This window comes from Arvicanthis niloticus, chromosome 17 (assembly GCF_011762505.2).
Source record: "Arvicanthis niloticus isolate mArvNil1 chromosome 17, mArvNil1.pat.X, whole genome shotgun sequence".
NCBI classification, from domain to species: domain Eukaryota; kingdom Metazoa; phylum Chordata; class Mammalia; order Rodentia; family Muridae; genus Arvicanthis; species Arvicanthis niloticus.
In genome coordinates, this window is record NC_047674.1 from 54429949 (window position 1) to 54444134 (window position 14186).

The 14186-nt window shown below is 48.7% G+C and overlaps 1 protein-coding gene across 1 annotated transcript; it reads left to right on the plus strand.

Moving 5' to 3' along the window:
* The first annotated feature begins 9430 nt into the window (after window positions 1-9430).
* Dlk2 (delta like non-canonical Notch ligand 2) lies at window positions 9431-14077 on the plus strand. The gene is made up of 6 exons (XM_034521584.2): window positions 9431-9626; window positions 10116-10246; window positions 10506-10569; window positions 11908-12038; window positions 12639-12783; window positions 13345-14077. The coding sequence occupies exons 2-6, from the start codon at window positions 10171-10173 to the stop codon at window positions 14075-14077; spliced, it is 1149 nt and encodes a 382-aa protein (XP_034377475.1). The 5' UTR covers window positions 9431-9626; window positions 10116-10170.
* The last annotated feature ends 109 nt before the right edge of the window (window positions 14078-14186 follow it).

Consider the following 14186-nt stretch of genomic DNA (forward strand, 5'->3'; position numbering starts at 1 on the left):
AGAAGGAGATCAGTGTTGACTCGATATTTCTCTTCTCCTCTTTTATTTAGACCAGGACCCCATCTTGTGAAATGGCGCCACTCACCTTACAGGTGGGTTTTCCCTCCTTAGTTGAAGCTCTCTGGAGATGCACAGGTAGGAATGACTAGCAATGCACCCAAGTGATTCTAAGCCAATCAAGTTGACAAGGAGGCTTCACTACCACAGGCACCCAGCTACAGGGGGTAGAGCTACGATGTAAAGGAGGTCTTAGTACTCTTTAATTTTTAAATTACATTATTTGTGTTGTGGGCATGCATGGAGGCATGCATGTTCAGGTGAGAGGACAGTCTGTGGGAGTCAGTTCTCTCCTTTCACCGTGCAGGTATCTCTGTTCAAATTCAAGTCACCGAGCTGGGTAGCATAAATCCACAGTTTCTGTTGTTGTTGTTGTTGTTGTTGTTGTTGTTGTTGTTTTTGGTGAGGAGTGGTGACTGATGGGATGACTTAGATGTGGCAGAGACACATGTGCTAGTGTGACGAGGAAGACATCGCCAAGGGCCATGGGATAGAAGGTCCCAGGGCTGTGTTAAAGGACAAAATCATGTGATACGGGAATGGAGAGAGAAGACTACGTTACCCAGAGGGGTAGCAAGGACTCTGCTTGGGAAAAACCCAAGACATAGACTAGCCTCTGTTCCTGGTGACTTTTAAATGAAGGAAGGTGTTTATTAGCAAAAATCTTGAGGAGCCAGAAGCCTCAAGGATACTTTTTCAAGGACTGAAGGATACTTTCTGTGTACGGGGACTGAAAATGGATAGATTCCCAAAGATACTGCAACAGAGACAGTTTGGAGAGATGAGTCCCAGCACAGCTCAGAACAGCCCAGCTGCACTTCCTGCCCTTGCTCTTCCTGCGAAACCCCTGTCCTATTCCAGGGTAAGAAAATGAGTTTGATTCTACAATGGGGGTCCTCCACTGCCTTACCTCAGCCCTCATTCCCCTGCTTCCTGTATCTACAAGTTCATTTCACTATGGGTTCATTTCATCCCCACCGCAGTGAGGGAGGTGGGGAGGCAAAGAGGGAGGAGGAGGGAAGGAGTAAGCAGGAAGTCGACCTGGGACATCTCCATTTTGCACACAAAGAAACTAACACAAGAAGGTCCCCAGCTCCAGGGCCCACAGCCAGGTCCTAAGCCATGGTCACTTTACCTCCAGGCACTGTACTGTACTTGAGGAGATCCTGGATAGATGGAGCCAGAGCTGGCCGCCATCTTTTGCCTAGAAAGCCACTGGTGCCTACACACATTTGTTTTCTCCATAGGATTAAAATATTAAGGTAAACTGGGAGGTGGTGGTATGAGCTTTAATACCAGCACTTGAGAGGTAGAGGCAGTTGGATCTCTGGGACTTTGAGACTAGCCTGGTTTGTAGAGGGAGATCCAGAACAGCCAGGACTACACAGAAAAATCCTGTCTTGAAACAAAACAAAACAAAACAAAAATTAGAAATTAAAGAGGAGACTGAACTAGACAGCGAGGGATATGGCAACGCGCTGGGTAGGAGTCATTGATGCTAGAAGCTTCCTTAGAGTCCATTGAATGAACTCCTTTTTTTTTTTTTTTTTTTTTTTCATGTGAAACTTAGGCCCAGAAATAAGAGACTTAGCCGCTCTGATGGGATGCTTCTGATGGTTCATCTGTCTTAGTCAGTGTTCTACCGCTGTGAAGAGACACCATGACCACAGCAAGTCTCCTAAAGGAAAGCATCTAATTGGGGCTTATTTACAGTTTCAGAGATTTAGCCTATTATTGTCGTGGCTGGGAGACTTGATACTGAAGGAGTAGCTGAGAGTTCTACATCGGGATCCACAAGCATCAGGAAGACACACACACACACACACACACACACTTTGAAACTCCAAAGCCCATCCCCACTGATGCACTTTCTCCAACAAAGCCACACCCACTTCAACAAGGCCATATCTACTCCAAGGCCACACCCACTCTAACAAGGCCACACCTACTCCAGCATGGCCACACCCACTCCAACAGGCCACACCTCTAATCCTTTTAAATAGTGCCACTTCCTAAAGAATCAAATATATGAGCCTATGGGGGAGGGGTGTCATTCTTATTCAAATCATCACACTACCCCTCCTTTAATCACAGGCATCTATGATACATGTAGCAAATAACCCCCTAATTTACTGGCCTAAGACTGTTTTTATTAACTCTAAGATTCCTGTGGGTTGGGGATGGGGGCAGGGCTCAGCTGACTGTCTTGTATGCAGATGAGCTACTGGGGGGGGGGGAGGACTGAAGCAATAAGGTTTTTGTGGGTATTTCTCTGTCTTCAGGTAGTCTCAGGGCCTCTCTATGTGGCCTTTCTCTGGGGATAGTTTAAGCTTCCTTCTAGAATGGTGGCACTCAGAATGACTACATGGCAAACCATCATCTCTCCAAATGCAAAATCCCAATAGATTCAGGTGAACCTGTGCCATGTTTTGTCATTTAACATTAGAAATCACTTAGTGTCTCTTCCACGTCAGTTACAAGGCTGCCAAAAGGCAACTTAGACATCATTTCTCAATGAGAAGATGTCAAAGACATAGGATAAGAACACACGGGGGCAGGAGAGGTGGCTCAGTGGTTAAGAGCACTTGCTGCTCTTCCAGAGGTCCTGAGCTCAGTTCCCAACACATTCAACTCTAGCTCCAGGGGATCTGATGTCCTCTTCTGACCTCTAAGGGCACCTGTTTACATGTGCACATAAACATATACACACATACACATAAATGTTAAAAATGAATCTTAAAAAATAAAACAAAAACAAGGCCGGGCAATTGTGGCTCACACTGGAGATAGAGGCAGGCGGATCTCTGTGAGTTCAAAGTCAGCCTGGTTTATAGAGAAAGTTTCAGGACAGCCAGAACTACATAGTGAGACCCTGTCTCAACAAATCAAAATAAACAAAAACACAAACAAAATGAGAACATCTGAACGGTGTTACAAAGGCAGAAAAGAGCGCTCCCATCTAGCCTTTTCTCTCTTTTATTTAGTGCTGATATTTTTATTATTTATTTTTATGTTATTGACTGCATGTATGTCTGTGTGAGGGTGTCGGATCTTCTGGAACAGCGTAACAGACAGTTGTAAGCTGCCACGTGGGTGCTGGGAATTGAGCCTGAGTCTTCTGGAAGAACAGCCAGTGCTGTCAACAGCTGAGCCATCTCTCCAGCCTCTCTGCTGATTATTTTGATGAGATTTATTTATTTATTATTTAATGTATTCATTTGTTAATTTTTGTTACATTTATTTATTTATCTATTTCTTTATTTTGTGCTTACATGTATGTGTAGGTCCACATGCCCCAGCCTGTGTGTGAAGGTCAGAATATAACTTGCAGGAGTTGGTTCTTTCCTTTCACCATGAGGATCTATAGGATCGAACTCATGACGTCAGGCTTCATGACAAATATTTTCATCTGCTGAGCCATCTCGTTGGCTCACTACAATCAGGATTTAGTTTTAGATACTGAGTCACATTTCCTGGCTTCATTTTTTATCAGGATTACCCTGCCTGATACATGATCATAGAGGACTGTCCAAGAAGGTAGCAGACTCTCAATGAAAGGCAATGGTAGTGGACCAGTGAGATGGCTCAGCAGGTAAAGGTGTCTGTGGCCAAGCATGACAATCTGAGTTCGATTCCTAGGACCTACATAGAAGAAGGAGAGAACCCACCCTTGAAAATTCTCCTCTGGTCTCCACATGTAGGCTGTGGCACATGTCCATCCATAAACATATACAAGAAATAATAAATAAAATTAGAGAAAAAGAAGGAAGTAGCAGTGGCCTAGACCAAGGTATTATAGTCAAATTGTGAAACGCAACAAAGCATCAAATGCTTTTTTGTTATTGTTCTTTTGGTTTTTTGAGACAGGATTTCTACCTGCAGCCTTTGGCTGCTTTGGGATTCACATTGTAGAGCAGGCTGGCCTCAAACTCAGAGATCCTCCTGCCTCTATTACTGGACTTATGGCTTTAAAGGCATGTGCCACCATGGCTGGCTAAATTCTTGATAGACCTGAAGGCAGAATTTGTAAGATGTGGACTGTAAGAGAAAGACGAGGGTCTGGGGCGATGGTCCAGTGGGTGCAGGGTTTGCTGGACAATCCTAAACACCTGAGTGGGAATCCCCAGAACCTCCACAGAGCCAAGCATACTGCACCTATGTAATCTAGTGTTTCTATGGCAATGCCTCTCTCTGGAAGCTATGGACCTGTTTGCCTGACATACTAAGTGCACTAGCAAACTGCAAAGATATCCTTCCTCCAACAAGGTCTCCTCTGACCTCCATATGCAGGTGTGTGCCCCCACACATGCATGCATATGTCATAGATATGCATGCATACACACATATTATAGATACATATGTGTGCACATATACCATACATACATATGTACACATGTCATATACACACATGCATATATATATTATATATATATATACACATCATATATACACTTGCATGTACACACTATACAATCTATCCATCATACATCCATCATACATACATGTGTATATACACACACCACACATGCTATGCATACACATCATACATACACATATACACACCATACAAACATATCATACATTTGTATGCACACACTATATCAACATACATCATGGATACATGTGTATACACACATACAATATATACACATGCACACCTACATTATACATATACATGCATGAACACACATCATACATACACATGCCTGCACACACATATCATACACACACACATCCTATATACATGTGCATACACACATAATACACACACTTGCACACACACACTTGCACACAAACACACACAGACACACAGAGAGATAAAAGAGAAATAAAGAAAGCTGGGGAGATGGCTCAGTCAGTCAAGTGCTTGCTATCCAAACATGAAGACCTGAGTTTAATCCCAGAACTCATATAAGAAAGCCAAGTGTGATGACAGGTGTTTAGAATCCCTGGGCTCACTGATCAACAGGCAGCTTTGCCTACTCAGTAAACTCTAGGCCAGTGAGTGACCCTGTCTAAAAAACCAAGGTGGATGGGTAGCTTCTGAGAAGCCAAGGGGTTGGTCCTCTGAACTCCACAAATGCTCAAACAAGAGAGAGAGAGAGAGAGAGAGAGAGAGAGAGAGAGAGAGAGACAGACAGACAGACAGACAGAGACACAGAGAGAGAGATCAAACATGACAGGATCTTGATGACTACAGCCTGACATTAGACAGGTGGATTATCCACTGAGACAGGTAAAGCTGACAAAGAAAAGCTGTTTGGAGTGGAAATCTGGACTTTGCATTTGCGAAGGTTAAGTCTGTTAGTCCATGTGGAGGGCCTAGGCAGACAGACTGTGACTTGAAAGTAGCTATCTTAAGAAAGCTAGATCTTGCATGGGCAGTGATGGCACACGCCTTTAATCCCAGCACTTGGGAGGCAGAGACAGGTGGATTTCTGAGTTTGAGGCCAGCCTGGTCTACAGAGTGAGTTCCAGGACAGCCAGGGCTACACAGAGAAACCATGCTTCAAAAAACCAAAAGCCAAAAACCAAAAAAAAAAAAAAAAAAGCAATAAAAACCAAAAAAAAAAAAAAAAAAACACCCCCCCCCAAAAAAAAAAAAAAAAACAAAGCTAGATTCTCGAAGTCATTGGGCTGAATAGCACCAGGAAGAAGAAAGGAGGAGAAGACAGAAAAGAGGACAAGGGCATGGAATCCCAGGAATGCAAAAGATCTTTCTCTTTCTTTCTCTTTCTTTCTTTCTTTGTTTCTTTCTTTCTTTCTTTCTTTCTTTCTTTCTTTGTATCTCTCTTTCTTTTCCCCCTCTCTTTCTTTGTTTCTTCCTTTGTTTCTTTCTGTCTTTTCCAAGCATTCCTGTGTAGCCAGAGTTGGCCTAGAACTTACTATGTAGCCTGGGCAGGCCTGAGATACACAGTGAATTTATCTCAGCCTCTTGAGTGCTTGGATAGCAGATGGGAGCCACCACAGCCAGCTTAATCAAATATTTTTGAAACATTTGTAATAAAGGGGCTTGTGGTAAATAGTATTCAGGGGAGTTTCTACCCGACTTAGATCACTTAGTTCTCAAATAAAAGACACAAAGCCTTTCTATTTATAATAAGCCTTAAAGCACTAGACCTGGGCAGGTATCAACCAACCCTCTGTGCTGTTTTATCTTCTTCCCTGTCACTAATCTGAGCTATCACTGGCCATGTTCTGCCTGGGCTGCTCCTACTCTGTCAGGCCAACCCTCATGACCTTGTGTTCACTATCCATCTACCCCAAGGTGACTTTCTTCTTCCTGTGTCCCTGCCTGAGACCCCAGATCTGGGCACCTTTGCTCTGCCTCCTCTCTTCTGCAGCCCAGGCCGTAGACATCTTTATTAACCAAGCAGGGATAACTTGGGGGACAAGTTATACAACAAAAACTAGTACACATGAGGACTAACTGCTGTCTTGGGACAACCAGGTCCTGAGATGCAGTATTTATTTAGCATCTGAATACATTGCAGCACCAGACCAAGGCACTGCAGAGAAGTAGTTATTTAAAAAAAACCTAGCTGGAATCTGTAGAGAAACAGGGGTTATCTATTTGTTTTTTGTTGTTTTGTTTTGTTTTGTGTTTGTTTGGTTTTTTTTAAGACAGCATCTCACTATGTCACTGTGTAGCCCCAGCTGGTCTGAATCTCCTACCTGGGGTCATAGACCAGGCTGGCCTCAAACTCACAGAGATCGGCCTGTCTCTGCCTCTCAAGTGCTAGGATTAAAAGTAGGTGCCACCATGCCTGGTTCTGTTTGTTTGTTTGTTTGTTTGTTTGTTTGTTTCGAGACAGGGCTTCTACATGTAGTCCTGGCTGTCCTGGAACTCACTCTGTAGACCAGGCTGGCCTCGAACTCAGAGATCCACCTGCCTCTGCCTCCCAAGTGCTGGGATTAAAGGCGTGCGCCACCACCGCCCGGCCTCACACAGGTTCTTGCCACTGCACTTTATTAGTCCGAGAGGTCAGCCTAAATGTAAGGGATTCACCTGCTGCTGAGGAGCAGCCAAGCCAGGAGGTAACGCGGTGGCCGTCCTTACAAGCGGTCTGCCATCCATGCTGCGGAACTGTTTCTGTTGCACTGAATCATCAAGCGCCCAGAACAATTCCCAGTCATTAAAAAAACGAGAGGGATGGGAAGAGAGTGACAATGAGGCAGCTGCTGAAATCTTCAGAGAGCGAGGGGGAGGCAGGTGATGTGTCAATTGCCAAAGCTGCAGGAGCGTCAGAATTGTATCAGTGAATTTTAATATATTCCATCAATGAACGGGGGTGGGGTGCTCCTTCCTCACAACGTCTGCGGCTCAGTCACCCATCACTGTAAATGAAGCCGCTCCACAGGCAGAGTGGTTTGCCTTCTGTATATGCGGATCTGGGATCTGTCTTCAGCACTGGGAGGGTGGGGGGAGAAGCGGGTGGAGGCACTGTTTCTCAGGACTCTCCTGCGCCTGGAATGACATCTGTTGTATGTACGTGCTCAATACCTATTTGCTGAATGAATTTATAATGACACAAAAAAGTAGTATATATTGAACAAATATGGAATCTTTGTTTGCCTTCTTGACTGATTGATTTTTTCCTTCCCTTTATTTCAAAAAGGACAAACATAAGTATGAATATAAGTATTAGACATATATAATGTACGGTATATACTTCAGTTTTTAGAACATTATACGTGTTCATTGTGAGAAAAATAGAGATGATACAAAGTATTAATGAGAAAAAAGTCTGAGCCAGTGTGGTAAATGCATGCCTGTGATTTTGACACTAAGGAGGGTCAGGAATTCAAAGATATCCTTAGCTACATGGCAAGTTCCTGACCAGTCTGGGTTACTTGAGATCTTGTTGAAAGAAAGGGAATGAATGAATGAATGAATCCATCAATCAAGAAGACAGGCAAAGATTCTCTCATCTTATCACACACAGAGAGAGAACTATTGCTAACAATGGAGTCCACAGTTTCTCTCCCTCACCTCCCCACTCTGGGTTTCTATGAGAGAGAGAGAGAGAGAGAGAGAGAGAGAGAGAGAGAGAGAGAGAGAGAGAGAGAGAGAGAGATTGATTCTTATGTAGCCCAGGCTGCTTTCATCTTGAAATCCTCGTATTTTAGAATCCTTTAGACTTCAAAAAGGCGACTTACTAGTCACGTTAAGCTAGCATGTCAAGCTTACATTTTCTACACTAATTGTTGATGCTTTGGGTTTGCAATTTTTACTAAAAGAAAACAACAAAACTTAGAACAAAAGAAAGGAACGCTAGAAGTCCACCCGTGACTCAAATTCAGAGAGCCCCCAGGCAAGAGGAAGTCAGCTAGCGAGTGTTGTCAGGTGTAGATGGTGGGCATTGCCCTGTCCCTCTGCTCTCCGCAGTAGGAAGCCACTCTGTGCAGTTAGGGAAGTCACCTTCCAATGTATTCAATTTAAAGACAGGAAAGTTCCATATGAAGACCTAGAGACTGTGGGCTGCTTTCCCCTTCTGCACACTTACCCAACCAAACAACAACCAATATACGTTTTGGGGTCTTTGTCTTCCTTGGATTTTTGAGTCTTTGGCTCTGAGGGGTAAGGAGGCCTACAGGGGCAATTCTCCCCACCCTTTCTCAATACAAAACTCTCTCAGTCCGAGATGTGGAGCCGTGAACGGATGTGGGGACGGACGTTCAGTGGCAAGGACTTGTGGGGGAACAACGATAGGCAGTGTCTGATCCAGGCAGGCTTCCCAAGGGTGGGCTTGGAAAGGAACGGGCTGTGAAGACTGGGAGCAGAAGGGAGGGGAGAACGGAGAGTACACTGGGATATTTATGTAGAAATGATCCACCCTGGAAGAGGTAATGAAGAAAGAAAGAAACCCACAGAGAGCACGCGCTGACCTACGAAGCCAGTGACGAAGGCTCTGCAAGCCAGGGAGGCGTGGGCTGGTGACAGGAGGAAGGTGGCGAGCAAGCATGGCTTCAGTGTGCTCGGGCTAAAACATGAGAACCTAGAAAGGCTAATGAAAATCATGATGCGCAGTAGACCGGGGCGCGCAGAGGCGGGCGTGGGTGAGGGGCAGAGTGGGGCGAGCGGGTGGGGTGGGCGAGAAGATGGGAAAACAGCAGGGCGCGCACCTTCAGCCCGCGCTTTACAGTGTATGCCCATTTCAGTTCCTTTGATTTTCTAATTTCGGAGGAGGAAAGCGAAGCTAGGGGGCTGGGGGCCGCGAAGGGAGGGGCGAGGAGGGCTGGTGGTGCCAGGGCCCAGTGGCAGCGCGAGGTGTGGCCGTGCGCAGCGGAGGTGGGCGCGGGGCGCAGTCGGTGCGGGGCGGGCCACGGCGGCGGGAGGGGAGAGGCGGGCTCCGCCGGCACACGCCGCCCCTGGCAGGGGGCCGAGCGCGCGAGGAGCCGCTGCCGCCGCTCGGGGTCGCCTGCAGCCCCAGATTCCGGAGCGCTCGGCTGGCATGGCAGCCACCTCGGTGCCGAGCCCCGCGGCCAGCTAGGGGCGGCCCCCTGGCCCAGCCCGTCGGATCCCGCTTGACTCTTCGTCCTGGGAACGCGTCGCCTCCCAGCCAGAGGTGAGAAGCTAGGAGGACGCGGTCCCCTAGTGGGGACCTCAGGCCCAAGCAAGATGGAGCGAGCGGGGTGTTGGGGGACTGTGAGAGCCAGGCCTGGGTGGGTGGATGTCGGAGGACCCGGGTGGAGATCTCTTGCAGCCAGGAACTGGGAGCCGTTCCACCCCACGCCCCAGGCCCCGCGTCCCGTCGCGCTCGCCACTCAGCGCTGTCCGCATCCCTATGGACCCCTCCACCTGGTTCGCGATCGCAGCCCTGGCCGTTCCCGCGCCGTGGCTACGCTCACTGCTGCCAATCCTTTGGCCTCTTTCTCGCAGACCTGGCTAGTGGGTTCCTGCCTCCAGTCCCTTCGTCGCTCATCCCTTCCTCGCCCCCGCCCTTCCACTCTCCACCCCAGGAGTCCCTCTCCTTCTCTGGTTCCTGTCACTTGGAACCGGTATCAGTGCCGCTATCTCTATGTCAAGCCACTTCCCAGCTAGTGCCATCCCACAGGTGTCGACACGTCTAGCCGTTCATCCGTCCGTCCCTCCTGAGGCCGGAACTGACCATGCCCAGCGGCTGCCGCTGCCTAAATCTCGTGTGCCTGCTGTGCATCCTGGGGGCAACCAGCCAGCCTGCCGGAGGTGAGCGTGCCCCAGGGATTGGGTCCCGGCCCTCCTCAGCTGTCCTCGCTGGCACGTTGACCTCTGCCGGCTAGAGACAGCACTGCAGCCGCCCCGTTCCATTGGGCTGGTGAGATCTAGGTGCTCTCTTTGGAATGGGACTCTCGTCGTCGGTGCCCATGAGTTTAGTCCGTTTGACTACTGAAACCCCTGCTAAGTCTCGCGCCTGGGAAGCCAGACTCGGACCCAGACTCACGCCCACTACACCAATCTCTTTCAGCGGATGACTGCAGCTCCCACTGTGACCTGGCCCACGGCTGCTGCGCTCCTGACGGCTCCTGCAGGTACTTCACCTGCACACATGCCTCAAATCCTTTACTCCCCACTTTTCGGTCTTCCACACCCAAGGTCAAAAACCTGGAACAGTATCTAGGCGCCTAAGCCCCCCCCCCCCCCATCGTTTGTTTTTACACAACAGGATGACCAGTCCCCTCCCCTCCCCGTATCTCATTTTACCTCTCACTTAAGAGCTTGTGTATCCAACTTTTTCTTCTCTCAAGGGCTTCTGTCCCTCAAGATGCCCATAGAGACACCTGAAGCTTGAGAGTTTAGGGACTGAGAGCCACAGGAAAGAGGAAACGGAAGAGAAGGGATGCAGGGGGAGGGTGGCTGCAGGGGGGAGAGTGGCTGTAGGGAGAGGGTGGCTGCAGGGGAGGGTGGCTGCAGGGGGGAGGGTGGCTGTTTCTTGGAGAAGTCTACCATTGACTCGCCTCTGCAGACTGGGCAAATTCTGTGGCAGGGAAGGAAGGATTTGGACATGAGAAGGGACGACCAGGGCAGATACTTGGCATGGAGCTGGGGTACTTGAGACTAGACATCCTTGGTGTGCTTATAAAAAATAAGTCGCTGGGCAGTGGCACCTTTAATCCCAACACTTGGGAGGCAGAGGCAAAGCAATCTTGAGTTTGAGGCTAGCCTGGTCTACAGAGTGGGAGTTCTAGGACTGCCACAGCTACATGGAGGTACCCTGTCTCAAAAAACAAAACAACAAAAATCATAGAGCTGGTGTGTTGACACATACCTGTGATTTTAGTGATTGTGAAGTGATGCTAGAAAGATCAGGATTCCATGCTAGCCTGGTCTACATGAGACAAAAAAACCCAAAACACCCACCCCCCCAACAAAACAACCCAGTCACTCCTTCCAGAGTCTGAAGGGAAGAAGGTCCTGGAGACCTCAGAAGGTCACTCACTCAAATGTGCATAACCAGACACTCCAGGGATGGCACCAGAGGTTTTAAGACATTGTTTTATTTAAGGATACTCTTCAAGAGAGGCATTTTCAGTGTTCGGGTGAGAAAACAGGTTATGGAAGGCTAGACAAAATGTAGATGCCGAACTTGAACGCTGCGGTCTGTCTGATTGCTTAAGTGTCCATCTGGCCAGCCCTGCACCTACCTGGGGTTGATCTGCTTTTCCTTTGGGGCTGTAGTATATCCCACTAGTTTCTAGAATTTCTGGTTCTACTTTACACACACACACACATACACACGAACACACAGACACATGCACATACACACACATGAATGCACAGATACATGTACATACACACATACATACACACACATGTACACACACACACACACACACACACACTCCCTGATGCTGTGCTTTCCCCACCAGGTGTGACCCAGGCTGGGAGGGGCTGCACTGTGAGCGTTGCGTGAAGATGCCCGGCTGCCAGCATGGTACCTGCCACCAGCCCTGGCAGTGCATCTGCCACAGTGGCTGGGCAGGAAAGTTCTGTGACAAAGGTAGGGTGGATGTGCTATTGGCCATAGAGCGCATGCGTTCTAGAATGTCCACTAACGTTCACTATTTACTGAGCATCTGTTGTGTCATGTTCAAATCCTCAAATAGTCTTCCTTATCTGACCCTTCCTTGGTGTGTGAAAGGATTCTCAACAACCCCGTGATGCGACTAAAAATTGTATGCATTTTTTTTTAGATTTTTTTTATGTATATAGGTTGTTTGTCTGTGTGTATGCCTGCAGACAGGAAGAGGGTATCAGATTGTGAGCTGCCATGTAGGTGCTGGGAATTGAACTTAGGACCTCTGGAAGAGTAGCTAGTGTGCTCTTAACTGCTGAGACATCTCTTCCAACCCCAAATTGTACCCATTTTAAACATGATAAAACTATGGTCCACAGAAGAGCTGTAACTTGTCTAAAGTCAATTTGACCCAGACTACCATAGCCAAGACCCGGGGTTTCCAGAACATGACTTCAGTATACTTTCCCCCAGCTGCTGGCCAGGGGTAGGTCTGAAGTATGAGCCACATTCAAAGAGCGTTGGATCTAGACCACGTGGGTCCTGGGGACCAAATACGAGGGCATCTTCTTGCCTCCTCTCCAGATGAGCACATCTGTACCTCACAGTCACCCTGCCAGAATGGAGGCCAGTGTGTATATGACGGGGGTGGTGAGTACCACTGTGTGTGCCTGCCAGGCTTCCATGGACGTGGCTGTGAGCGCAAGGCTGGACCTTGTGAGCAGGCAGGGTGAGTGCTGGATCCTGGGGAAGCTAGACCAGAATCTGGTATCTAGGAAAGAGGCAGTGGAGTTGGGGGGTGGGGGCTGTCAGACCCATGCAGGGCTATCTCAGGATAAAAGCCTCACTGTGACAGTGTACCTGGTTCATATATGCTCAACCTTTTTGTACCCAAGCTATTTCTTCTCCACAAATGGTGTTTCGGTGGAGGAGGGTGGCGTGGGAGGGGAGGCACCAAGGACTCCCTTTCTTTCTCACAAAAGCAGACATGCAGCCTTAAGAGCTAGCTGGCTCTCCCTGTGCAGATTATGAAACGTCCACAGGGCTGGACTTGCCCCACTTCCGCTACGGTCTAAGAGCCTGTGGGGATAACAGGCAGCTCTGCTCTGAGCCAGGCCACGTGCTAGCTGCTTGACATTGGGCTCTCACATTTAACCCACACGATTTGGCTATTTTTATTCTCATTTTAAAAAATAAGCTTATTTGAAACTCAGAGACAGAGACAGAGAGACAGAGACAGAGGGAAAGTCAGTGGTCGGACACTGAATGCTCTCTCCGGCTCCCGCCTCAGCTTCCCGTGCCGGAATGGAGGGCAGTGCCAGGACAACCAGGGTTTTGCCCTCAACTTCACATGCCGCTGCTTGGCAGGATTCATGGGTGCCCACTGTGAGGTCAATGTGGATGACTGTCTGATGAGGCCTTGCGCTAACGGTGCCACATGTATTGATGGCATAAACCGCTTTTCCTGCCTTTGTCCTGAGGGCTTCGCTGGACGCTTCTGCACCATCAACCTAGATGACTGTGCCAGTCGCCCGTGTCAGAGAGGCGCCCGTTGCAGGGACCGTGTCCATGACTTTGACTGTCTGTGCCCCAGTGGCTATGGTGGCAAGACTTGTGAGCTTGTCTTACCTACCCCAGACCCTGCCACAACGGGCACCCCACAAACGCCCACCTCAGCTGCAGTTGTACCTGCTACGGGGCCAGCCCCTCACAGTGCAGGGGCGGGCCTGCTAAGGATCTCCGTAAAGGAGGTGGTGCGAAGACAAGAGGCTGGGCTTGGTGAGTCTAGTCTGGTTGCCCTGGTGGTGTTTGGGTCCCTCACTGCTGCTCTGGTCCTGGCCACTGTGTTGCTGACCCTGAGGGCATGGCGCCGAGGCATATGCCCCAGTGGGCCCTGTTGCTACCCAGCCCCACACTATGCCCCAGCTCGGCAGGATCAGGAGTGTCAGGTTAGCATGCTGCCAGCAGGGTTCCCTCTGTCACCAGACCTGCCCCCTGAGCCTGGTAAGACCACAGCGCTGTGATGGAAGGGGCTTCCTAGCCGCCTTCACACCTCACACACCTCCTTCACACCTCAGGCTCACCAGCCCTCAGCTTTGGTACACCCATCCAGGGGACTTCAGCCTCATACCA